This window comes from Cetorhinus maximus, chromosome 4, assembly GCF_964194155.1.
Source record: "Cetorhinus maximus chromosome 4, sCetMax3.hap1.1, whole genome shotgun sequence".
NCBI classification, from domain to species: domain Eukaryota; kingdom Metazoa; phylum Chordata; class Chondrichthyes; order Lamniformes; family Cetorhinidae; genus Cetorhinus; species Cetorhinus maximus.
In genome coordinates this window covers 175,498,945-175,525,158 of record NC_135882.1, presented here as the reverse complement: position 1 = coordinate 175,525,158, position 26,214 = coordinate 175,498,945, and the positions used below count along the sequence as shown (strand labels likewise).

At 44.8% G+C, this 26,214-nt stretch overlaps 1 protein-coding gene across 2 annotated transcripts in view; it reads right to left on the bottom strand.

Moving 5' to 3' along the window:
- The window catches only part of osbpl1a (oxysterol binding protein-like 1A), a 235,336-nt gene that overhangs the window by 124,401 nt on the left and 84,721 nt on the right, over positions 1-26,214 (bottom strand). For both annotated transcript variants that reach the window (XM_078541166.1, XM_078541167.1), the window contains exons 14-15: positions 24,246-24,327; positions 19,154-19,260 (exon numbers count right to left, since the gene is read on the bottom strand). In XM_078541166.1, coding sequence (XP_078397292.1) covers positions 19,154-19,260; positions 24,246-24,327 — 189 coding nt within the window. The remainder of the gene's footprint in view (positions 1-19,153; positions 19,261-24,245; positions 24,328-26,214) is intronic.

Genomic DNA, 26,214 nt, shown 5'->3' with positions numbered 1-26,214 from the left:
ATAATTCCTTAGCACAAGGGCAGCAGACACACGGTAACACCACCACCTGGAATTTCCCCTCCAAGCCACACATCATCCTGACTTGGAAATATATCACCGTTCCTTCACTGTCGCTAGGTCAAAATCCTGGAACTCCCTGTCTAACAGCACTGTGGGTGTACCTACACCACATGGGCTGCAGCGGTTCAAGAAGGTGGCTCACCACCATCTTCTCAAGGGCAATTAGGGATGGGCAATAAATGCTGGCCCAGCCAGCGATGCCCACATCCCATGAAAAAATGAACATAGAAGCATTTAAACAAATGTTTATGGAAAATGAAGAGCTAAAACCAAATTGATTTGAATGAGGAGTTTCACCTGAACTAACAGACCCACAGTTGTACCACTGAGGGGCCTAGATAGCATAGACAGGAAAGGCCTGTTTCCCTTAGCTGTGGGGTCAAATACCAGGGGCGTCAATTTAAGGTGATTGGTAGAAGGATTAGAGGGGACATGAGGAAAAACGTTTCACCCAGAGGCTGGTAGGTGTTTGGAACTCACGGCCTAAGCTGGTGGTTGAGGCTGAAACGCTCAACTCATTTAAAAGGCACCTGGATCTGCACCTGAAGTGCTGTAACCTGCAAGGCTACAGACCAGGCGCTGGATTAAAATGAGCGGCTAGTTTCTTTTTTTTCCCTCTTTTTAACCAGCGCAGACACGATGGGCTGAATGGCCTCTTTCTGCACCACAGCCTTTCTACAGTTCTGTGGTTGAACAATAATTAATAGCACAATAGAAAAACGAATTGCTCCCACATTTAATTACATCCTAACCTGTGTCAAAAAGGTAAAGTATGTGACGTTCTGTTGTGTAGTTTTGAGTAAGGAACATTGTTCCATGTATTAGCCAAACCTACTGACTCGCCTTCCCTTGACTTGCAAGCATTACTGGGATGTTATTCAATATTTGGAAGAGAAGCAACTACCTTTGTACCCCGCCACGCACACAATTCCCTGGCCACCGTTTCCATCCCTGCCCGTTGTCTGGTGTTAAGCCAGACCGATTGCAACTTTACTGTTGGATTTGACTCCAAGGTGAGCTGCTGACCAAGTACCCACTTCATCACCAAGGCTGCCGGCTTCCAACTCCGACCCTGGCTCAGCTCATCTACTGCTGAAACCCTCACTCATGCCTTTGTTACCTCTCAACCTGACAATCACAATGCCCTCCTGGCCAGTCTTTCCCTTCCATAGCCTTGAATTCATTATTACGAGTGTGGCGTTTTGTAAGATGGCTATGTTTAAAACCGTCTCTTTTACTTCAAGATAAAATGGAGTAGTGGAGAGGGACCTGTGATCTACTAGTTCTCCCTGACGATAAGCCTATGTGACTTAGTTACCATGAGGACCAGGCGGCCAAGTCAAGTATGATTAAGTGCCAGCTTTTGCTCTTGGGCATAATGAAGAGAGCAGCTTGCTTTGCTGCGGGCAGACTGACAGACTCTCAGGCAGTCAGGTTCAGAGGCTCTGGGTACAGAGAGCGAGTAAGTCCTGGAGATAGAGACGTAAGATCCCGCTGTCGTAAAATTCTGCCCTTGATGTTTGACCCTTTGAGTCGATCACTGGGAATTCAAGTCTCCTTTTAAAAGGTTATTGGTCTGTATGGGGATCGTAACACCATCCAAAATTGTGCTGCACAAATCTCAACTCACTCAAAATCCCATTCACCCATAACCCATGTACTTGCCTACCCACAGCGGCTCCTGGTCCAACAAGGCCTCAATTTCAAAACCCTCATGCTTGTTTTAAAATCCCTCCATGACCTCACCTTTCTCTATCCCTGTCTCCTCCTCCAATCCAACAACCCTAAGGAGGCAGTGGTGTAGTGGTAATGTCAATGGACGAGCAATCCAGAGACCAAGTTAACAGTCTGGGGGACATGGGCTCAAATCCCACCACGGCAGTTGGTGGAATTTAAATTCAATTAATAAATCTGGAATATAATGTCCCATAGGGAAGGAAATCTGCCGTCCTTACCTGGTCTGGCCTACATGTGACTCCAGACCCACAGCGATGTGGTTGACGCTCAACTGCCCACTGAAATGGCCCAGCAAGCCACTCAGTTCAAGGGCAATTAGCGGTGAAAAACAAATGCCAGTGATGCCCACATCCCATGAAAGAATAAAGAAAAAAACCTGCGCTATCCAATTCTGGCCTGTTGCATATCCCTGATTTTAATCACCCCACTGCTGGTAGCCGTGCCTTCAGCTGCGGAGTCCCTGAAGTTCAGGTCACTGAAGCCTTTTGTGGAGGCCTTCATTCTTATTGCTATCGTCCAGGTTTTCATGAGCTTAGGAAACCCAGCAGGTCAAAAGTAGGCATGAGGGCTGCATCCATAAGGTTTGTCCGTTTTACAGCACTGCTTGTGGGCTAGGAAGAGCAGCAGTGCTCCCTCCAGATCCAACCAGCTTACACATTCCCCTCCCCACCAAGCAACCTGTCAGCTTCCCTGACACCAACCCGCACCATGACCACCTCTGACCACCACATCATCATCGTCCAACTGCCCCCCCCGAAACATACTCTATCCACCAACAAATCCACCCGACTCGTGACTCCCCCTCCCCACCCCCCGCTCCACCCCCTGACCACCAATAAACTTACCTGCTCCTAGGCCATGCCCTTTTCTAAAGCCTTCCCCGCCCAATAGGCTTGGGAAGCCCATCAGGCTGGCGTTCGGGTGCCGAATCTGGGGGGAGAAATCTCCGCACTGTTTGAGGAAACCTGCAATCACGGCTGTCCTGATCACAACTCCTCCCCCTCCATTCCAGGAAATATCCGGGCCATAGAATTAACAAATTCCAGAGGGAAAATGGTGAGTGCATTTGACAGAGACACCTTAGAGGTACGGGCGCTATAGAAATCTCTGGTGTTTTTCCAACTTCGGCTGCGACCAATTGAGATACAAAAGACACCTCAGATTCTGTATACATTCCTGTGCTTCTAAAATATTTCAAGTATAATTCACAATAGATGTCAACTGTGTTTACAAAAGAAAAATCAGGGCATCAACTATTCTGCACTTCACTTACACAAATACAATGAGAAAGGAGCTTACCCGAGCTTCACTTTAAAACCTTTTGGATGTTAAACATTACAGGATAAGTGTCCAAACAAAACTGTTTACCTTTCCTTTTTATTTTCACACAACAGATTCTAACACAGACATCTCGATACTCACGGTTAAGGCTTCATCCATATATCTCGAATGTACAGATTCTTCTATCAGCCTTCACAGGGTGTATCCCAATAAATGAAAAACCCGAAGCCTACGGCAACACATCAGCCCCAAGTGTCCGTCCCCAGTAACAGCTAACCATGTGTGGCTGTAGCGTTCAGAGCCTCACTGCAGCTCAAATGGCGAAAAAGTGTTGACAAATTAGCTGCATCTCATTCTGAATTACTGACACGCTGCCATCAAATAATCCTTCCCAGCGTATTTTAAAACGTCCCCGAGCCAAATTTCATCCTACCTGTCGCAGGCAAACACCAAACAGTTAAGCTTCAGTGATTCTCCTGCATTTGGGGGCTGTTTCTACACAAAGTGCCAGAGGGCAGGGCTGCAAAAATCCAAGCAGGTGCATTCAAGAACAGCCCACTTTAATTAGACAGTGGGTGTTATGGTGCCAAAACATGGTACAATTAAGTAACGAAGCACCTCTATTTAAAATGGAACAGCAACAGCCAAACAGATCTGTCAACGTGCAAGAAACAGATTTACTAAGAAAAATAAACCTAGGACGCCCTGTTCAAAAAGAAATTCTGACAGGAGCATTTCATTTCATTTGACAACGAGGCTGTAGCTGTTTACTTGCGATCCTTTGCACACAAAACAAAACTGGCAGGTGACTTTATTTTTTGCAATGGTAAGGTGATTTTGATGTGTCACAACACTGGCAGCATAACAAAGCAAGCTTCTAAAAAAATGTTTCCTCAAACCCATACACAAAATGACGGAACAGAAATAAGACTTGATCGTTAACTTATCTCAGATCCAATCCATGTTAAATTGTTTTTTTTTAAAAAAGAGCAAAAATCAAGTTTTTCCTGAACAGTTTGAAGGGTAATTTCACTCACTTTTATTTATAGCAGCACATTAACAAAACTCAAGATTCAAAACAGTTTGAGAATCTTGCAAATTAACTTTTATTCAATGAGCAAGTTGATATAGGGAGTGACAAGGTATTGGAGGTGTTGGCAGGCTTAAAAGTGGACAAATCCCCAGGTCCGGGTGATTTGTGTCCCAGACTGCTGAGGGGGGCAAGGGAGGAGATCGCAGGGGCTCTGAACCAAATTTTTAATTCCTCTCTGGCCACGGGGGAGGTGCCAGAGGACTGGAGAACAGCTAATGTGGTTCCGCTATTTAAGAAAGGTTGTAGAGATAAGCCAGGGAACTACAGACCAGTGAGTCTCACGTCAGTGGTAGGGAAGCTATTGGAGAAAATTCTGAAGGAGAGAATCTATCTCCACTTGGAGAGGCAAGGTTTGATCAGGGATAGTCAGCATGGCTTTGTCAGAGGGAGGTCATGCCTAACAAATTTGATTGAATTTTTTGAGGAGGTGCCCAGGTGTGTAGATGAGGGTAGTGTAGTTGATGTAGTTTATATGGATTTCAGCAAAGCCATGACAAGTTCCCACATGGGAGACTTATAAAGAAGGCAAATGCACATGGGATACAGGATAATTTGATAAGGTATATTCAAAATTGGCTTAGTTGTAGGAGACAGAGGATGATGACAGAAGGATGCTTTAGTGACTGGAAGCCAGTGTCCAGTGGCGTACCACAGGGATCTGTGCTGGGTCCCCTATTATTTGTCATTTATATAAACGACATAGATGACTATGTGGGGGGTAGGATTAGTAAGTTTGCGGATGACACAAAGATTGGCCGGGTGGTTATCAGTGAGGTTGATTGTCTTGGGCTACAGGAAGATATAGACAGGATGGTCAAATGGGCAGATAAGTGGCAGATGGAATTTAACCCTGAAAAGTGTGAGGTGATGCACTTTTCAAGGAGTAATTTGACAAGGAAGTATTCAATGAACGGCATGACACTAGGAAGTTCTGAGGAACAAAGGGACTTTGGCGTGTGTGTCCATAGATCTCTGAAGGCAGAGGGGCATGTCAGTGGGGTGGTGAAAAAGGCATATGGGACACTTGCCTTTATCAATCGAGGCATAGATTATAAAAGTAGGGAGGTCATGTTGGAGTTGTAAAGAACCTTGGTGAGGCCACAGCTGGAGTACTGTGTGCAGTTCTGGTCGCCACATTATCGGAAGGATGTGATTGCACTGGAGGGGGTGCAGAGGAGATTCACCAGGATGTTGCCTGGGATGAAACATTTAAGTTATGAAGAGAGGTTGGATAGACTTGGGTTGTTTTCGCTGGAACAGAGAAGACTGAGGGGCACCCTGATTGAGGTATACAAGATTGAGGGGCATGGACAGTGTGGATAGAGAGCAGCTGTTCCCCTTAGTTGAGGGGTCAGTCACAAGGGGACATAAGTTCAAGGTGAGGGGCAGGAGGTTTAGGGGGGGATGTGAGGAAAAATTTTTTTACCCAGAGGGTGGTGACGGTCTGGAATGCGCTGCCTGGGAGGGTGGTGGAGGCGGGTTGCCTCACATGCTTTAAAAAGTACCTGGATGAGCACTTGGCACGTCATAACATTCAAGGCTATGGGCCAAGTGTTGGTAAATGGGATTAGGTAGTTAGGTCAGGCGTTTCTCACGTGTTGGTGCAGACTCGATGGGCCGAAGGGCCTCTTATTTTTGTCAGTTCCTCTGCTTTGAAGTACGCTTTGAGCCAGTTTCTATTCTTCTCTCCTCTCAACCATTTGCCAGGTTTCTGCCTTTTTAAAAATCATTTTCATATAGGTTAACCCCCCACAAGTATTTTTGCTCCTGTATGCTTCACATCGTCGCTTGATATTTACACTGCAAACAAATTATACACCAACTGGATGAAAGAGGACAAAGCTGACAATCGTTCAACACCCTTGGACAGCAGCAGAAATTTCAGCCCAAGTGGTGATTATACGGCCCACTTTACTCAGTTAGGGATGGCCAATAAATGCTGGCCTAGCCAGCGACGCCCACATCCTGTCAATGATTAGTGAAAAGAAATTCTTCTTCAAGTGTCAATTAATTCTCTAATGTTATTTCTGTACCAGTTATGGAAAAACATTACATAGTCTAATAGTCTTTTGCATTAAAATAGTGTCTTCTAACAGTCCCTTTAGGAATCTAGCCTAATCTCCAGTTCCTTGTTACCAATTTACTAGTTCACAGCTGAATGCTTCCATTATATCCACCCTTCAACAGTAAATACAGCCCCAGTTTATCAACTTCTCTTAATTACATAGGACTTACAGCACAGAAACAGGCCTTCATAAAACCCTAACTGGTCTGCTGATGTCCTTTAGGGAAGGAAATATGCCATCCTTACCTGGTCTGGCCTACATGTGACTCCAGACCCACAGCAATGTGGTTGACTCTTAACTGCCCCCTGAAATGGCCGATAAAGACATTTAGTTCAAGGGCAGTTAGGGTTGGGCGACAGGTTGCCGTCTTGGTCACCATTGCTGAGACTAGCTATGTATTCCAGATCATTAATTTTTTATTTGAATTTAAATTCCACGAGTTTCCACATTGTGGGATTTGAACTGGTCTCCCCAGGGCATTAGCCTGGGCCCCTGGATTACGAGCCCAGTGACATTACCACCAGGCCACTGACTCCATGTCTCCGATATGAGGAGGGGTAGGGGGGGCGTGCATCCAAAACTGAATAACCGCTACCAAAATCCCGACCGACTCAGTTCAAGGGCAATTAGGGGTGGTCAGCAAATGCTGGCCTTGCCAGTGACACCCACATCAAGAATAAAGGAAAAAGATTATTCCAAACCCCCCCCACCTCATGCCCACCAGTGAATTTTATTTTTTGGTGTGACTCTAATCTCTCTCCCCCCTCACAACAACCCCATCCCCAAAGAAAAACTCTTCATATATCAATTGCATACTTTCACCATTTTCTTTACCCACTCCTGAGCTGCATTATCCCTCATACACTGCCTGTCTTAAATTAGCCAATTTTAATACTCCCTTCATAACAATGCTAAAGTCAATCTTATTTTTGCTTTCAAATAGCTACAATTTCCTTAACTGCACCTCAAACTGCCCCATTCATACTGCATCTACTGGGATCTCATTTTAGCTTGTCCACCTTCATCTCAAAACACCTGCTTTTACACCTAATCCCTTTGATGATTTAAACCACACACACCCCCCCCACACACACCCCACACAGTAATATTAGGAAAAATGATATTCTCTTTACAGCATAGAGCACACACTAAGGCTGAGAAGTTCAACCACACTCGGAAATATTGTGCCCTGCATGCAGCAGCTAGCATTGACTCAGGAAGGACATTATTTTCATGCTACGTGGTGATTATAATCTCTCAGGTGTGCAGTCAGCACTTGACACGCCATTCACTGGCTCTTGAGGGTGGGACACGAATACCTGGGCATGTCCAAAACCTCTTAGAGGGAAGGTGCGCTCTGGTTTCAGACAACAGAGAAACTTCACAGAATCAACGTGACAACTGCAAAAGGTCCAGTTTCCCTGATGTCACACTGGAGGCTCTGATCTAGGCAACGGACAAGAGGAGGGACATCCTCTTCCCTCCAATTGTCTGCTCTATTTAATTCCATACCCCCTTAATATTATCTAATAGCTTTTTGTGTAGTACCATCACAAACGCTTTTCAAGAAGCCCATGTGCACCACATATAGAAATATGGCTTTACTTACAAATAACATGGAACAGGTTGTTAAGTGTGACCAGTCAGTGCTCGCATCTCTCCTCCGTGTTAGCAGTCTCAGTCCCTTGCTCTAGCTCAGTTTGCCGTGTTCGAAATGAAAACCAAAGAACTATATTCCTCCCGTCCATCACACCTTCAAATAAACACCAATTGGGTTTACCAAGCTCAATCTTCCTTTCAGAAATCCATGTTGGACACTTCTCATTATTTGCTTTTCATCTCGATCCTTAGTAATTTTATCTCTAAAGATTCCGAAGGTTTCTCCTGCCACAGGAGTTGGTCTAACTGCTCAGTGACGAACCAGATTAGCTGAATCTCCCTTTAAGGATGCAGTCATTACAAAATCATTCTCAACAGAAGCCCTACATAGAATTTTTCTGCTATGTAATCCCACAGCATCTGATCAGTTCCGATTACTTTGCCCGCCTTCAGTTTAACCAACTCGTTCTAATATTTTACCTTTATTTATTTTGTCTCTCATCACATTTTTTTTTAACCAGTTCAGGATTTAATCTCCTCCTCGATATCATACATACACAGGGACCCGTTCTCTGCAAACAAAAGGAACAGGTTCAAGCCTCGAGCCTTTTTTGAATTCACCGGGAGCTTGGGGAGTCTGTGGTTCCCTGTCGTCTCCTCCATAGCAAAGCCTTGGCCAATGACAGCCAACCTGCCAACCAATCGGCACTCTTTTCTAAAGGCAAAATACTGCGGATGCTGGAAATCTGGAACAAAAACAAAAAAATGCTGGAAAAGCTCAACAGGTCTGACAGCATCTGTGGAGAGAGAAACAGTTAACGTTTCGAGTCCGTGTGACTAAGAGTCACACGGACTCGAAACGTTAACTGCTTCTCTCTCCACAGATGCTGTCAGACCTGCTGAGTTTTTCCAGCACTTTTTGTTTTTATTTCAGCACTCTTTTCTCCTGTTGTATAAATTGTTGTGATCATTTGAACTCTGGCACTCTTCGTCTTACACTCATCAGGACAAATGCTTTGGCAACGTGTCGCCCTCTTCAGCAATATTCAATATTCTTCTGGCTTATAACCATTGAAGCAAGTATTTTGGCAGCCTCGCCAGTTTCTACTCTGCTCAACCACTATCCTCTTGGGTGCCTTACCTCACATTAGAATTCTCTCTAAGGATATAGCTGGAGAATATTTCATTAATCTTTCTTTTTAGATTCTCTCCTCATACTCTCAGCGGAGAATAAAACTACATCGCTCACCAAACAGCAATAGGGCCAAATCAGTACCTGCAACACGATGGCCTGGATCCTACAGTGAGAACAAATCCGTCAGAGATCACCGACTGTGAAACTAACCAGCGACTTCTGGCATCCACAAAAGCACAATGAAGGAAATCCAGCCATTACTGTCAGTGATTTCCCCCCCCCACAGAGAGTGCTGCTGAATCCTAGGCAGACAGTAAACCTTCAGAGATCACAGCTGCTTCCTAAAGGGGGAGGAGAGGAGTAGGGAGGCAGACAGATTTAAGGAAAGGGATACTAAAGTTTACAGCCAGCAATGGTAGAACAGGGTGAAACAGGCTTCCCATCGTGCTCCACGACCTCCAAGTGAAGCCCTGGAACAACTGAATATTTTGCTTACAACAGATTAGAATATTTATATATCATTTCACAACAGGCTGCAGGGGTGAAAACTAAAGGAACGCTGCAAATAAAGCTAAACAATCCCAATTTTAATTCCCTCCGTTTTCATTATTTTACATCTTCGTTCACCAGTCAACATCCTATCAACACCCTGGGGGTTACCATTGACCAGAAACTGAACTGGACTAGCCGTATAAATACATGGGGCTCCAAGAGCAGGTCAGAGGCCAGGAATCCTGTGACGAGTAACTCACCTCCTGACTCCCCAAAAACCTGTCCACCATCTACAAGGCACAAGCCAGGAGTGTGATGGAATACTCTCCACTTGCCTGGAGAGTATTCAAGAAGCTTGACACCATCCAGGACAAAGTAGCCCGCTTGATAGGCACCCCATCCATTCCCCTCCCTCCACCGATGCACAGTAGCAGCAGTGTGTATCATCTATAAGATGCGCTGCAGCAACTCGCCAAGGTTCCTTAGACAGCACCTTCCAAACCCACTACCTTTACCACCTCGAGGGACCTCAAAGGTTGTAATCTCTGGATTACTCCTGATGCCACATGCTAGTGAGTATAGGAATAAGCGGATAGGGCAGATGAATGCATGGCTGAAGAGTTAGTGCAGGAGTGGGGAGGGGGGAAGATTTAGATTCCTGGATCACTGGCTTAGTTTCTGGGGGTGGTGGGACCTATGCAAGTCCGACAGGTTGCACCTGAACCGGAACGGGGCCAACATTCTTGTGGGGGGTTTGTTAGTGCTGTTTGTGGGGGTTTAAACTCATTTGGCAGGGAGATGGGATAAGGAGTGGAGGTATAGTAGGGGGTGATGTACAGACAAGTATAGAAGAAAAACCAAATCAGTCTGGAAGGCAGAGTGTATATAGTCAAGTTAAGGCACAAGGGAGCATGGCAAGGCTGAATGGCATCTATTTTAATGCAAGGAGTCTTGCGAGTAAGGCAGATGAGTTAAGGGTGTTGATTAACACAAGGGGATATGATATTATTGCTATGACGGAGACATGGTTGAGGGTGGGGTAGGACTGGCAGCTGAACATTCCGGGTATAGAATCTTCAGGTGAGACAGGGAGGTGGGGGGGCGGGGGGGTGGGGGGGGGTGGGGGGGTGTAAAAGGGGAGCTGGTGTCACAAAATTGATCAAGGGGTCAATTACTGCAATAAGGAGCGATGATGTCTTAGAAGGTTCCTCAAAAGAGGCCATATAGGTAGAACTTAAAAACAAAAAGAGGGCAATCACATTGCTAGGAGTGTACTATAGACCCTCAAACAGTCAGGGAAAGATAGAGGAGCAGATATGTCGGCAAGTCTCAGAGAAGTGTAAAAATAATAGTGGGGGATTTCAACTTCTCCAATATTAACTGGAATAGACAAAGAGTGAAAGGCATAGAGGGGGGCGGAATTCTTAAAATGTATCGAGGAGAGCTTTGAAGCCAGCACATAGAAAGTCCTACAAGAGAGAGGGCAGTGCTGGACCTAGTGTTAGGGAACGAAGCTGGGCATGTGGTAGAAGTGTCAGTGGGGGAGCATTTCGGTGATATTGAGCATAAATCAGTAAGATTTAAGGTAGTTATGGAAAAGGACAAAGATGGGCTGGAAATAAAGGTTCTGAATTGGGGGAAGGCCGATTTCAATGTAAGACAGGATCTGGTCCATGTGCACTGGGAGCAGCTACTTGTAGGAAAGTCTACATCAGACCTGTGGGAGCCATTAAAAAAGGAAATAGTGAGAGTTCAGGGCCAACATGTTCCCGTAAAGGTGAAGGGTGGGAACAACAAGTCCAGAGAACCCTGGATGTCGAGGAATGTATAGGATTGTATAAGGTAAAAAAGGGAAGCTTATGGTAGGTATTAAGGGCTCAAAATAGCGGAGCCCCTCAAGGAGTATAGAATGTGCAGGGGGTTACTTAAAAAAATGAGAGCGAAGAGGGGACACAAAAGAACACTGGTGGGTAAAATAAAGGAAAATCCAAAGGTGTTTTATATTAGGGGCAAGAGGATAACCAGGGAAAGAGTGGGGCCCATTAGGGACCAAAGTGGCAATCTGTGCATGGAGCCGGAAGACGTAGGTGAGATTTTAAATGAGTACTTTGCATCTGTGTTCACTATAGAGAAGGACAATGTAGGCATAGAAATCAGGGAGGTGGACTGTGATGTACTTCAACAAATTAGCATTGAAAGGGAGGAGGTATTAGCGGTTTTAGCAGGCTTAAAAATGGATAAATCCCCAGGCCCAGATGAGATGTATCCCAGGCTGCTGTGTGAGGCAAGGGAGGAGATTGCAGGAGCCCTGACACTAATTTTCAAATCCTCTCTGGCCACAGGAGAGGTGCCAGAGGACTGGAGGACAGCAAATGTGGTACCATTATTCAAGAAGGGTAGTAGGGATAAACCAGGGAACTTTAGGCCACTGAGTCTGGTAGGGAAACTTTTGGAAAAAATTCTGAGGGACAGGATTAAGCTCCACTTGGAGAGACAAGGATTAATCAGGGATAGTCAGCATGGCTTTGTCAGGGGGAGATCATGTCTAACAAATTTGATTGCATTTTTCAAGGTGGTGACTAGGTGTGTAGGGTAAGGGTAGTGCAGTTGACGTAGTCTACATGGACTTCAGTAAGGCATTTGACAAGGTCCCGCATGGGAGACTGGTCAAGAAGGTAACAGCCCAGGGATCCAGGGCAATTTGGCAAATTGGATCCAAAATTGGCTTAGTGGCAGGAGGCAGAGGGTGATGGTCGAAGGTTGTTTTTCTGACTGGAAGCCTGTGTCCAGTGGTGTACCGCAGGGCTCAGTGCTGGGTCCCCTGTTGTTTGTAGTGTACATTAATGATCTAGACATGAATGTTGGAGGTATGATCAGTAAATTCGCAGATGACACGAAAATTGGTGGTGTGGTAAATAGTGAGAAGGAAAGCTTTAGATTACAGGAGATATGGATGGGCTGGTTAGATGGGCAGAACAGTGGCAAATGGAATTTAACTCTGAAATGTGTGAGGTGATGCATTTTGGGAGGACTAACAAGGCAAGGGGTACACAATGAATGGTAGGACACTAGGAAGTAGAGAGGATCAGAAGGACCTTGGTGTGCATGGTCTATAGACCCTTGAAGGCAGCAGGACATGTAAATAAAGTGGTTAAGAAGGCATTTTGAATACTTTGCCTTTATCAGTCAAGGTATTGAATACAAGAGCAGGGAGTTTATAAGAGCAGGGAAGTGTATAAAGCGTTAGTTAGGCCACATCTGGAGTACTATGTACAGTTCTGGTCGCCACACAATAGGAAGGATGTGATTGCACTGGAGAGGGTGCAGAGGAGATTCACCAGGATGTTGCCTGGGCTGGAGCATTTCAGCCAAGAAGAGAGACTGGATAGGCTAGGGTTGTTTTCCTTAGAGCAGAGAAGGCTGACGGGGGACCTGATTGAGGTATACAAAATTATGAGGAGCACAGGAAGAAACTTTCCCCTTAGTGAAGGGGTCAATAACCAGGGGGCATAGATTTATGGTAAGGTGCAGGAGATTTAGAGGGGATTTGAGGAAAAGCTTGTGAAACACACTGCCTGAGGGGGTGGTAGAGGTGGGAATCCTCACAACATTTAAGAAGTATTTAGATGAACACTATAGCGTACAGGGCTACGGGCCAAGTGCTGGAAAATGGGCTTAGAGGTGATAGGGACTTGATGACCAGCGTGGACATGATGGGCCGAAGGGCCTCTTTCCATGCTGTAAAGCTCTATGACTCTATGACAAGGGAAGCAGACACATGGAAACATCACCCACCTAGAAGTTCCGCTCCAAGCCACTCACCATCCTGACTTGGAAATATATCGCCGTTCCTTCACTGTCGCTGGGTCAAAATCCTGGAACTCCCTCCCTTAATACTTAAATCTATCCATCTCAATTTTAAAACTAACAACTGAATTAGCACCAGTTGCCATTAATGGAAGAGATTTACAAACATCAACCAACCTTTCTGTATCGAAGTGTTTCCTAATTTTACCCCTGAAAGGTCTGTCTGTAACTTTTAGATTCTGCACCACACCCGCACCCCCCACCACCGCCTCCCATACTAGACCTAGTCTCTCCAACTATGGGAAATAATTTCTCTCTATCATTTCCCCTTAATATCATAGACCTGACTGCACAGCAATATGCTATATTGTAAAAATAATCCTAACAACATAGTGAACCATTTCTAAGAATAGCAATGGGTTCTTGCACTAAAAGTCCAGGTGAGGCAATACCTTTTACCAAGTCCTTCTTCATGACTTTAGCAAAATGCCAGCCATTCTATCCGTCCCTGCCCCCACCCCCACCCCTCAGTACACTGTCTTATATATTAGCTCCAGTTACACTTTTTGTGCAGAGATATAAGTAAGAAACAGCTAACTCAAAAGGCAGACCAGCTCCGATCACAATCCTTCAATTCACTACTGGACGAGTCACATTAAAATCTGGATCAGAGTGAATGAGAATTCTTATTGATCCCAGTTTAACCACTGAAATAGTAGAAGTGTTTTAAACAATTTTTTTTTTTGGACATTTTTTTTAAAATTAAATATCTAAGTTTCAAAATTTCCCACAATCTGCATTGGAACCCACCATCACACTTCGTAGCAAAAACTCGAATGTAACACCCTTTCTCAATTAACGATTAGGTTCATTAAACAGTTCAATTCGAATGATTCAAATATGACTTTTAAACTTAATGTGTTATCTCTTCAATTAAACAGTAATGATTTTTATCTAAATGCACAACTTCTCAAATCATCGGAAGGAAACATTTCGATAAACAAGGGCTCAAGAACTGTTGCAGTCTCATGCCTGGAATGTTCAAAACTCTTTCCTTAGACAAGGTTATGAAAACAGAATCCTCACTCTTCTGTTTAGCAAGTCAAAGGAATGGGAAAAATTGAGGTAATTTAGCAATGGTTCAAGATGGCTTCATTATTTAAAAAAAAAATCACTACATTAACATTTACTTTCCATCATTGCTGAAAAGCTAGTAACAAATACTGAAATAAATTAATTTAATTGTTTCTGATGCTAAAATGTACAACACAAATTGAATGCTATGTTCACACAGCCTATAAGTAACACACACACACAGGGACAGGGACAGACTCACAGGGACAGACACAGACACACGGGCACGGGCACAGACACAGACACACGGGCACGGGCACAGACACAGACACACGGGCACAGGGACAGCGACAGACACACAGGGACAGGGACAGCGACAGACACACAGGGACAGGGACAGCGACAGACACACAGGGACAGGGACAGCGACAGACACACAGGGACAGGGACAGCGACAGACACACAGGGACAGGGACAGCGACAGACACACAGGGACAGGGACAGCGACAGACACACAGGGACAGGGACAGCGACAGACACACAGGGACAGGGACAGCGACAGACACACAGGGACAGGGACAGCGACAGACACACAGGGACAGGGACAGCGACAGACACACAGGGACAGGGACAGCGACAGACACACAGGGACAGGGACAGACACACAGGGACAGGGACAGGGACAGACACACAGGGACAGGGACAGGGACAGACACACAGGGACAGGGACAGGGACAGACACACAGGGACAGGGACAGGGACAGACACACAGGGACAGGGACAGACACAGACACACAGGCACAGGGACACACACACACAGACACACGGGTATTGTCGCTGGACTGGTAATCCAGAGACCCAGGGTAATGCTCTGGGGACCTGTGTTCAAATCCCACCACGGCAGGATGGTGGAATTTGAATTCAGTAAAAATCTGGAATTAAAAAGTCTAACGATGACGACGAAACCATCTGGTTCATTACTGCTCTTTAGGGAAGGAAATCTGCCAACCTTACCCAGTCTGGCCTACATGTGACTCCAGACACACCAGCAATGTGGTTGACTCTTAAATGCCCTCTGAATAAGGGCAATTAGGGATGGGCAATAAATGCTGGCCATGCACACACACTCTGCAATTATCAGGATTGAATGTGGCTCCCACAAGGAACATGGAGAAAATCTACTTTTCTTGATGAGGGAGGAAAATTTGACATTCCAAATAAACTCGTGTGAATTGGTAAAGCTTCTAGCAGGGATAAGGTTTTAAAGGACTCTTCATTCAAGTGCTACCTCTCTTCACTGCTAATTACCTGTAAGTGAAGGTGAAAATTCTGACTCTGAGTTTCTGATCACCTGTCATTTGAATTCTCCACCTTGCTCCCACACTTGGATCTCGGTCTTCAGCTGTTCCAATGAAACTCAACATAAACCTGGGGGAACAGCACCTCCCACTCTCCCCCTTTCACATGTTCAAAACCTATTACATGCCTAACTTTTCTCACTTACGCAAAAGGTTGCAAACCTGAAACGTTAACTCGGTTTCCCTCTCCGCAGGTCCTGCCCGGAGATTTCCAGCATTTTCTGTTTTCAATTGCAGATTGAGTAAGATGTTCTGTTTCTGTGAATCCTCGCTCCTCCCCTCCCTCCCTCCCTCCCTCCAGAAGGTAAAGATTTCCCCACTGATGTATCGTTACAAGTCTGTTGACTGCACAACGTTCACGTGTGCGCAGCAGCAGAATCTGCTAGTAGGTCATTCCGCTGCAGAGGTATTACAATCGAGTCGGAGTTTGCCCTTGTCCAACATGCTCACAGGTGATTCAACAGTGATTGATGCCTAGCAATCAGGAACAGGAGGCTCGAACTGACCTAGTAACCCAGTACACGGAGGCCAATAGATTAGCTGCCTCAGTGCCCTTGAGACTGGCAAACAATGCAGCCTGCTCAGGCGCTCGTGTTAACCTGGGGACACAAACAGGCAGCCTTATCAACAGACTCGTGTTAGTTTTGTTTAATGGTTATTAAATATTGCGCCTGCAGTGCCAGTTAAACTGGAGTGAATGGTGACAGGGAGCAAGACACAGATGGAATGCGAAGGATAATGAGATCAGTGGAATAAAGGAGGCTTCATCCTCTTTAACCCCATTTAAACGCGTAGAACAGAAATGGAGCTAAACCTCCGGAGCAAAAGGGGGAAAACTTTAGAAGCTATTGAAGATTTTTTCAAAAAAATAGTTAGCAAGTTCATAACCATTAAAACGGCTTTGTTTAGTTGTACATAGCGAGGGGGGCATTGAGGTGGGACAGAGGGGTGTGAGCTGGAGTGGGGGGGAGGGTGTCTTGGTCAATGCCGAGTGTTCTGCCTGGTTTCATTCCTTTGTAGTGGTTGAATACAACTGAGCTGCTTGCTTGGCCATTGCAGAGGGCATTTAACAGTCAGTCAATCACACTGCTGTGGGGCTGGAGTCACACACAGGCCAGATCAGGTGAGGACAGCAGATTTCGGCATTAAGACGACAAATGGCATTAGCGAACCAGATGGGTTTTTATAACAATCGACAATGGTCACTGTTACCGAGACGAGCTTTTTTCCTTAAATTCCAGATTTATTAACTGGGATTTGAACCCATGTCCTCACAGCAATAGCCTGAGCCTCGGGTTTCCTAGTCCAGTGACATTACCATTGCACCGCTGGCTCTCCTCCTCATCCGTGACCTGCCCTAGCATCCACTATAAATTTTTCACTAGTGTAAGTGCACGACTGCACATTATTTACAAATCAGAGGAGAGCCAATCCCCCGCAAAGCCTCCTGAGTAAGTGCTTCCAGACGTAGCTGCAGTGAAACCTGAATAAACCCACACCTGCAAAAGAATTGAGATACCAAAATAACTGGAAAGGTAAAAGATACGAGAGGCACTCTGAAAGCACTGGCACCCACAAATCACGTACTAGGCGCAGCCTTCAATGAACCAAGTACCTTCGACAACTTAAAACACGGGACACCCAGATCAGCACAAGGTGGAAGAGGGTTTTCTCAAAGAAACAGCTTTGGTGTCATGGAGGGCTATTTACCCAGCATGCAAATCAGTAGAGAAACCCCTTTATCTCTGAGACTGAATGTCTCTGTCTTAAGGAGAGTGGTTTCTGTGAGCTGGGTAAAGTACTCCCCAATCTACTGATATTTTTATTCCCACAGCATAGACAGTGGCCATTACGAAAATAAGGAAACTGGGAGAAAAATAGATGGAGAGCTGCTGCCTGTCCCCAAAGTGTCTGTAACAAGGTTGCACTGTATCCTCAGCTGCAAAAGTAAACTGACAGTTTTTCCATCTGCTCCACGATAGTTTTGCTGCTTAAGGCAGTGCAGAGATGTAAATTGTCTGAAGGCCGCTTGAACACAGCTTAACGTCCCGTTCCCTCGCCTCTATCCTGCACTTCTAAACTGCAGAATTGAACCTTCCCCTTGGTGGATGAAGCAGCCACTTCTGTCATCGAATCCGTGGAGTGCAGGAGGGGTGGAAAGGGGACAGTTGGAGGGGAGAGGGGGAGGGGAGGGGGAGGAGGGGGGAGGGGAGGGGAAGGGAGGGGAGGGGGGAGGGGGGGAGCTGAAGTCCCACCATGGAGCTGAGAGGAGCAATTAAAAAGCAAAAAAAAAATCACACTGAGCCACGTAAAGTGATATCAGGATATTACGCGTCAGTGTCAGGATAAGGGGTCAGCCATTGAGGACTGAGTTGAGGAAAAATTCCTTCAGAGAGCGGTGATTCTGTGGAATTCTTTAACGCAGAGAGCTGCAGGTGTTCAATTGTTGAATATATCCAAGCCTGAGATTGATGGATTTTTGGGAATTAAGGGATATGGGCCAGCCATATAAATAATGTGGCTACAAGAGAAGTCAGAGGCTGGGAACTCTGTATATAATTTAGAATAACTCACCTCCCGACTCCCCAAAATCTGTCCACCATCTACAAAGCACAAGTCAAGAGTGTGATGGAATAATCTCCACTTGCCCAGATGAGTGCAGCTCCCACAACACTCAAGAAGCTCGACACCATCCAGGACAAAGCAGCCCACTTGATTGGCACCACATCCACAAACATTCACTCTCTCCACCACCAATGCACAATGGCAGCAGTGTGTACCATCTACAAGATACATTGCAAAAACTCACCAGGGCTCCTTAGACAGCACCTTCCAAACCCACGACCACTACCACCTAGAAGGACAAGGGCAGCAGGCACATGGGAACACCACCACCTGGAAGTTCCCCTCCAAGTCACGCACCATCCTGACTTGGAGATATATCGCCATTCCTTCACTGTCGCTGGGTCAAAATCCTGGAACTCCCTTCCTGACAGCACTGTGGGTGTACCTACACCACAGGGACTGCAGCAGTTCAAGAAGGCAGCTTATCACCACCTTCTCAAGGGGCAACTAGAGATGGGTACTAAATGCTGGCCCAGCCAGCGATACCCGCATCCCGTGAATGATTAAAACCATTGGGGTTAGTGCGGGAAGGTACAGCTGATATAGAAAATCATCCAGGATCCTATGGAATGATGGAGCAGGTTTGAAGCTTTTATGACTCTTTGGATGAAGGCATTTCTCTGAATTCCCTTTAGCTGAAAAGGAAAAGGATAACAGGACTATGGGAATGGTGCAAGGTGGAAATGGGACAAATCTTTCAAAGAGCCAGCACAGGCACGGTGGGCCGAATGGCCTCCCTCTATGCTGTATGATTCTATAAAAGCTAAAGAGTGTTGCTTAACAGTTCATCACAAGATAAATTAGATACAACATGAATAATACAAACCGCTTCTTGTTTTGAGATGAATAGAACACAGTTGCTGAGTGTAATACATGCGATTCTGGATGATTCAGTTACATCTTTCACCTTCTGTAATAGTCGTGGTGGTAATCCTGCAGCAAACCAACAAGGTTAAAAAATTATTCCGTGAATGCTGACATCCAACGCAACTGTACTCAGCTTTGTTATCCAACAAAATTTGCATTTACATAGTGCCTCTAGCAATGATGTAACAAGCTTATCATAACTTCCCTGTCTTCATACTCTATTCCCCTATTTATAAAGCCCAGAATACTGTATGCTTTATTCATCGCACATTCAACCTGCCCTGCCACCTTCAATGACTTGTGCACATTAACACCCTGGTCCCTCTGCTCCTGCACACACTCTAGAGCTGTACCAATTTATACTGTGTCTCCATCTTCTTCCTGCCAAGATGAAGCACTTCACATTTCTCCGGATTGAATTTCATCTGCCACCTACCCATCTGTGCCCTTTTGAAGTTCTACACTGCCCTCCTCACAGATTATAACACTTCCAAGTTTCATGTCAAGTGAAAATTTTGAAATTGTGCCCTGTAAACCAAGGTCCAGGTCATTAATATATATCAAGAAGAGCAAGATTTCCAACACTGACATCTGGGGAACTCTGCAACAAATCTTCTTCCAGCTTGAGAAGCAACCATTCACCACTACTCCATGTTTCCTGTCACTCAGCCAATTTTGTATCCATGTTGTTACTGTCTCTCTTATGCCTTGAGCTTCAACTTTACTCACAAGCCTGTTTGTGGCACTGTATCAAATGCCTTTTGGAAATCCATATACACCACATCAACAGCACTGCCCTCATCAACCCTCTGTGTTACCTCTTTAAAAAACTCAAGCAGGTTAATTAAACACAATTTGCCTTTAACAGATCCATGCTGGCTTTCCTTAATTAACCCACATTTGTCTGAGTGGCTATTAATTTTGTCCTGAATTATGGTTTCTAGAAGTTTCCGCACTACCAAGGTTAAACTGACTGGCCTGTAGTTGCTGGGCTTATCTTTGCACCCTTTAATTTGAACAAGGGTGTAATATTTGCAATTCTCCAGTTCTCTGGCACCACCCCTGAGTCTAAGGAAAACTGGAAAATTCTGGCCAGTGCCTCTGTATTTTCCACACTCACTTCCGTCAGTAACCTTGGACGCATCTTATTCTGTCCCGGTGCCTTATCCACTTTAAGTACAGACATCCTATCTGATACCTCCTCATCATCAACCAATTGTCATGAATTTATTAATGTATATATTATTAGAGAATATTTTTCTTTTAAAATAGAGGTTTAGTCTGTGGGTGTGTCTTAATTGGATTGAAGCCAGCTAGTCTGGGTACTTTAATGGGTACTATTTTTGATATGTAAGAGAGATAGCGTGCATTTGCATTTTTCGAATAGAGCATTCAAGAAATGGGGTGAAAGCTACACCTAGCTAGCAGAGACCAAGCAATATGTTTATATTGCTAATAAAGTTGGTACTATGAAAGGGGTTTTATTGTTACAAGAGGTGGAGTTCAAAGAGGCTGGTGATACAATGAGAATTTACATTCAGTGAGCGGTGCTGAATTTAACTTCAGTAGATTTTTGTGTGCAGGGAGAGGCAATGTAAGATCAAAAGGCAGCTGCAAGGCTCCACAGGAACCAAAGTGAAAAGAACCTCATTTTGAATTTGTAAGGTGAAAACTTTGCCTGGTGTTTTGGTTAAGTCTATGGGTTGCTGTTGCCTTAATGGAGATTAGTTTGGGAATTTGCTAAAAGTTATGATCGTAGTAATTTGTAGCCATGTGTATATATTTAACTTGTGTAAATTAATAAAATGTTTCAACTAGTTTAATGTAAAACCTCAAGAACTGGTGGTCTGATTCCTGCATTTAGAGTCGCATCTCAAACATTAACACTTAAAATTATAGGTTATGACAGTTGTTTAAATTTTCCCTCTGGGACTTTTAAATAATTCAGCTTTACCAACTGCATCGGTCATAAAACAATCAAGGGTCTGAACTACCACCTCTTTTACCATGACCTGGGCAGCATCTTTTCCCTTGTAAAGGCAGAAGCAAAGCATTTATTTAATACAATGCCTCTCTGCATAAATTCCCCTTTTAGTCCCTAATCAGCCTCATTCCTCCCTTTTACGATTCATATGCCTATAGAAGACTTTTGGATTGTCTTTTATGTTGGCTGCCAGTCTCTTCTCATACTCTCTTTTTGCTTCTCCAATTTGCTTTGTCAATTCCCCTTGGCACTTTCTATATTGAGCCTGATTCTCAACTACATTATCCACCTGACGCCCGTCATTAGCACCTTTTTGGGGTCTGGACAGGGTGGACAGAGAGAAACTATTCCCATTGGCAGAAGGGCTGAGAGCCAGAGGGCACTGATTTAAGGAGATTGGCGAATGAGCTAAAGACGTGATGATATTTTTTATCTATGCAGCAAGTGGTTAGGATACGAATACACTGAGAGCGTGGTGGAGGCAGGTTCAATCGTGGGTTTCAAAAAGAGAATTGGATAAGCACCTGGTGGGGGAAAATGGTAGGGAAGTGCAACTAGGTGAGCTGCTGTCGCAGAGAGTGGGCACAGGCTCAATGGGCTGAATGGTCTCCTTCTGTGCTGTAACTATTGATTCTATGACTTACTCAGTGGGAACAGAAAAAGCTTTACCAGGAGAAACATCTTCCATCGAAAGCTGGAATCCCAGAAGCCCATCAGTGGGAAATAAGCCTGATCGACATTTAAAATTATTAATCCCCAAAAACAGCCGGAGAGATGACAATGTCAGTTCCAACTAAGTGTCTCCAATGGTGAAGCACGAACAGCATGGGTTGAATGCATGGCTTTGACTTCAAGATTAGTCTGTAATTAGGTTATCCTGCTACGTATTAAGGAGGATTTCCATTCAGGGGCTTAAGATTTTAGGTCAGTGTTTTAATCCATTTTTAGAACGGCTTCTAACACTTTTAAGAAAAAAAAAGTGCGAGGGCGGCAGGGCAGGATGGGAAGGGTGTTAAAAATTACCCTGGACCCTGGCATTTATAAATAGGGGCAGAACATGCAAAAGGCAGCAATTCATGCAAAATGGGATTTTTTTTGTCCTCCCCTCACAAAACACGGCGAGCTGTGGCGATCTGGAAAGCTCTGCTTGAAAGGGCGGTGGGAGTAGGTTCAACAGCAACTCTCAAAAGGGAGTTGGATAAATACTTGAAAAGGAAAAAACAAATTGCAGGGCTATTGGGAAAGAGCAGTGGGGGGGAGGTCGGGGAGGACTAATTGGGTAGCTCTTTTCAAAGAGCCAGCAAAGAGGTGCGATGGGCCAAATGGTGGCCTTCTGTGCTCCGCGATTACCAGCCAGAGGACAGATGCAGGCCATTCATTTCCCAGCATCGCCCACTATATCGCTGGACTGCAGAAGGTTTCTGGGTAATCTCCTGCCTCTTTCATCAGGAAGCGGCCTGTACCTATCAGACTCACTTTGTCACGATGTGGCAGGCGGTAAGCACCAGGTGGACCAAATCCACAAGGGAAACTTGGCCACGCTATCACAACAGTTTTGCAATTTGTATTTATTACGAGAAGGTTTGGGCACTGAATTCAGAAGTAATGAGTCCACTAACAACTTCAGAGATTTTAAAAATTAAATTGAAACATTTATTAACAAAAGAAAATAATTCAAACACATGCATTAGATTACAGTTACTTGATATGATAACAAATCCTAATTAACCAGACTCCAAACTAGACACCCCCCTTTAAAGCAATAGGCCAAAATAGATTTTAGATTTAAATAGGTAATCCAGCAAGGTTACCACAGCACCCACTCGACAGTGGAACTCCAAAGGCTTTTAACACAACTTTAGTTACAGGGGCAGCACTTCTTCTTCTGAGTGGCTAGGGGCTTTTCCCAAGACTGTTTCACATGGTGTGCCTTTTCCAGATGTTATATGACCACCCCCCACATAGCCTTCCATCCTTCTTTATATATGTTTCTCTCTCTTTAATGTGTAAAATCCCATTGATCTACATGTCTTTGGAAATTTACCTTTTCCATAATATAAAGTTCTTTCTTGTTGTCAATAATGCCTCTTTCCTTTTGGGGAAAAATAAAGGTATAGCTTTGTCTCCCTTGGCTTGTTAGTTGTAAACATTGCACCATCCCTTTGAAAATCAAACAACCCCTTCACTTATCTAAAAATAAAAATTTCATTCACACCCTATCTGTGGAACCCTCATCCGAGCTTATCCATCTCCATTTCAAAAGTCTGTTTTACATCTAACTCTTTTGATCATTTCAATCTTGTATTCTAAGCGACTCTGGTCTAATTAAATCAGTCACACTGACAGAACCATCCACACTCCCACCCATAAGCCTACAATAATATTATGAAAGATGTGATAGCTTTGTGACAACTTTGGGAAGTTGTCAAGACCAAAAGACATAGGAGCAGAAATTAGGCCATTCGGCCCATCGAGTCTGCTCCGCCATTCAATCATGGCTGATAAGTTTCTCAACCCCATTCTCCCGCCTTCTCCCCGTAACCTTTGATCCCCTTACCAATCAAGAACCTCGGTCTTAAATACACTCAATGACCTGGCCTCCACAGCCTTCTGTGGCAATGAATTCCATAGATTCACCACTCTCTGGCTAAAGAAGTTTCTCCTCATCTCTGTTCTAAAAGGTCTTCCCTTTACTCTGAGGCTGTGATATCGGGTCCTAGTCTCTCCTACTAATGGAAACATCTTCCCCACGTCCACCCCTATCCAGGCCTTTCAGTATTCTGTAAGTTTCAATCAGATCCCCCCCTCATCCTTCTAAACTCTATCGAGTATAGACCCAGAGTCCTCAAACGTTCCTCATATGTTAATAATCCTGAGAAGGGGGAAAATGTGAATCAGCTTCCCAAGCCCCTCCATGCTAAAAACCCAAAATTCTATCCAAGAATTTCAATTTCTTATCTCTCCCCTGCCTTGAATTAAAAACCTGTCAAAGATGGTTCTCAAGGGTTAAGAGATATCTACAAAAGAAAACCTTATTTAAGCATCATGGCAAAATGCCACCGATTACCTTTTGCAACTCCGGGGCCTTCTGCCAGGCTTAACAAACTCGTAACTTCTTTCTCAAGCTTCTGCTGACAGGTTTGCAAAGTCTGTTCATCAAAAATGGAGATATGAATATTCCAAAAGACACAAAACAGATTTACGCTTTGGTTTACATTAATACCTGCTTCACGGGGAGACAGTGGTGTAGCGGTAACGTCACTGGACTAGTAACCCAGAGGCCCAGGCTAATGCGCTGGGGACACAAGTTCAAATCCCACCATGGCAGCAACTGGTGGTGGAATTTAAATTCAATTAATAAAATCTGGAATTGAAAGCGAGTCTCAGTGATGGTGACCATGAAGCTTTCATCGATTGTTGTAAAAACCCCATCTGGTTCACTAATGCCCTTTAGGGAGGGAAATCTGCCGTCCTTACCCGGTCTGGCCTACATGTGACTCCAGACCCCCAGCAACGTGGTTGATTCTCAAATACCCTCTGAAATGGCCAAGAGAGCCACTCATTTGAAGGACAATTAGGGATGGGGAACAAATGCCGGCCTTGCCAGCGAAGCCCGCATCCCGCGAAAGAATAAAAAAACTTTCACTATTTCAAGACTCTTGTGAAACAACAACAGGAGCGTTCACAGGTGGTCAAATCGTGGCTCTATTGGAGTCAGAGGTTTGGGATTTAAGTCCCACTCTCGGGGTTTGAACACACTCAATTTCAGCTCTCAAACCGGCCATGGTAGAATTTGATGGTGTATCACATTCTCTGCATTAGTAAAAAAAATAACTTTCATTTACATAGCGCCTTTCATGAACTCCAGGCGTCCCACTGTATTTTGCAACAAGTGTAATCATTGCTGTAATGTAGGAAACACAGCAGCCAAGGTCTCACGAACAGCAATGTGATAACCACCGGACCATCCGGTATACACAATGCTGGCTGAGGGATAAATATTGGCCTGGATACCAGAGAGAACTCCCCCTGCTCTTCTTCACCTGAGGGGGCAGGCGGGGCCTCAGTTTAGCATCTCAAGCAAGACGGCACACGCTTCTGACCGTGCAGCACTCCCTCAGTGCTGCGCTGCAAGCGTCAGCCTAGATTTTGCGCTCGATTCTCTGGACGGGGTCTCGAACACACAACCTTCTGACAGAGCGGCGGGAATACTACTCACTGAACCACGACTGACATGAGTTCAGTAACATCACATAACCACCACTACGCTGGTGACATTGAGCTGCATTACCAAAGGACTGTTTTTACAAAGTTGTTAGTGGCCCTTGTGAGAAAGATTTGCACTATTCAAATGAATGGGGTGATGAATGTCCAGATCCTATTAAGTAAATAAATATAATGTACAGTATCTTGGAATGAGAAATACTAAACATTTCTGCGCAAAGGAAGGTTGAGAATCCAGTCCATTGCAAGGGTGAGGTAGGGAGCAGCAGTGCCTTTGATACATATCCGTGTTTGCATTTTGTATGTCTTCCTCCCAATTAAACTAAGCAGATACAGAAGCTTTCACAGTGTGGAACTGATAACAGGACATCACCAAATGATCACCCTAGAATTTATTGTCTTACACTACTCGCGGGGAAGACAACCAGCCCAGCACTCATCTCGAGGCACTGCGCAGAATTGTCAAACAAAATACCTCGATCTAGTGACGTATCCACATTCAACCTTGAATAAAAATGTTTTAATGTCCTCACTGCAACCCGTGGCGTCATAAATAATCCAACGGTGCAAAATTACACAATCCTCTCTTTACTATTACACATAATGGAATCATTTACAATTTTGCAACTGGCTATCTTGATATGATTTTTCTTCTAAAACTCAGAAATATTACAGAGGCAGGTCATTCAGCCCATCAGCTCCGTGCTGGTGTTTCCGCTCCACACAAGCCTCCTCCCACCCCCTCTACATCCCACCCCATCAACAAATCCCTCCGTTCCTTTTCTCCCTCATGTATTCCCCCTTCAATGTAT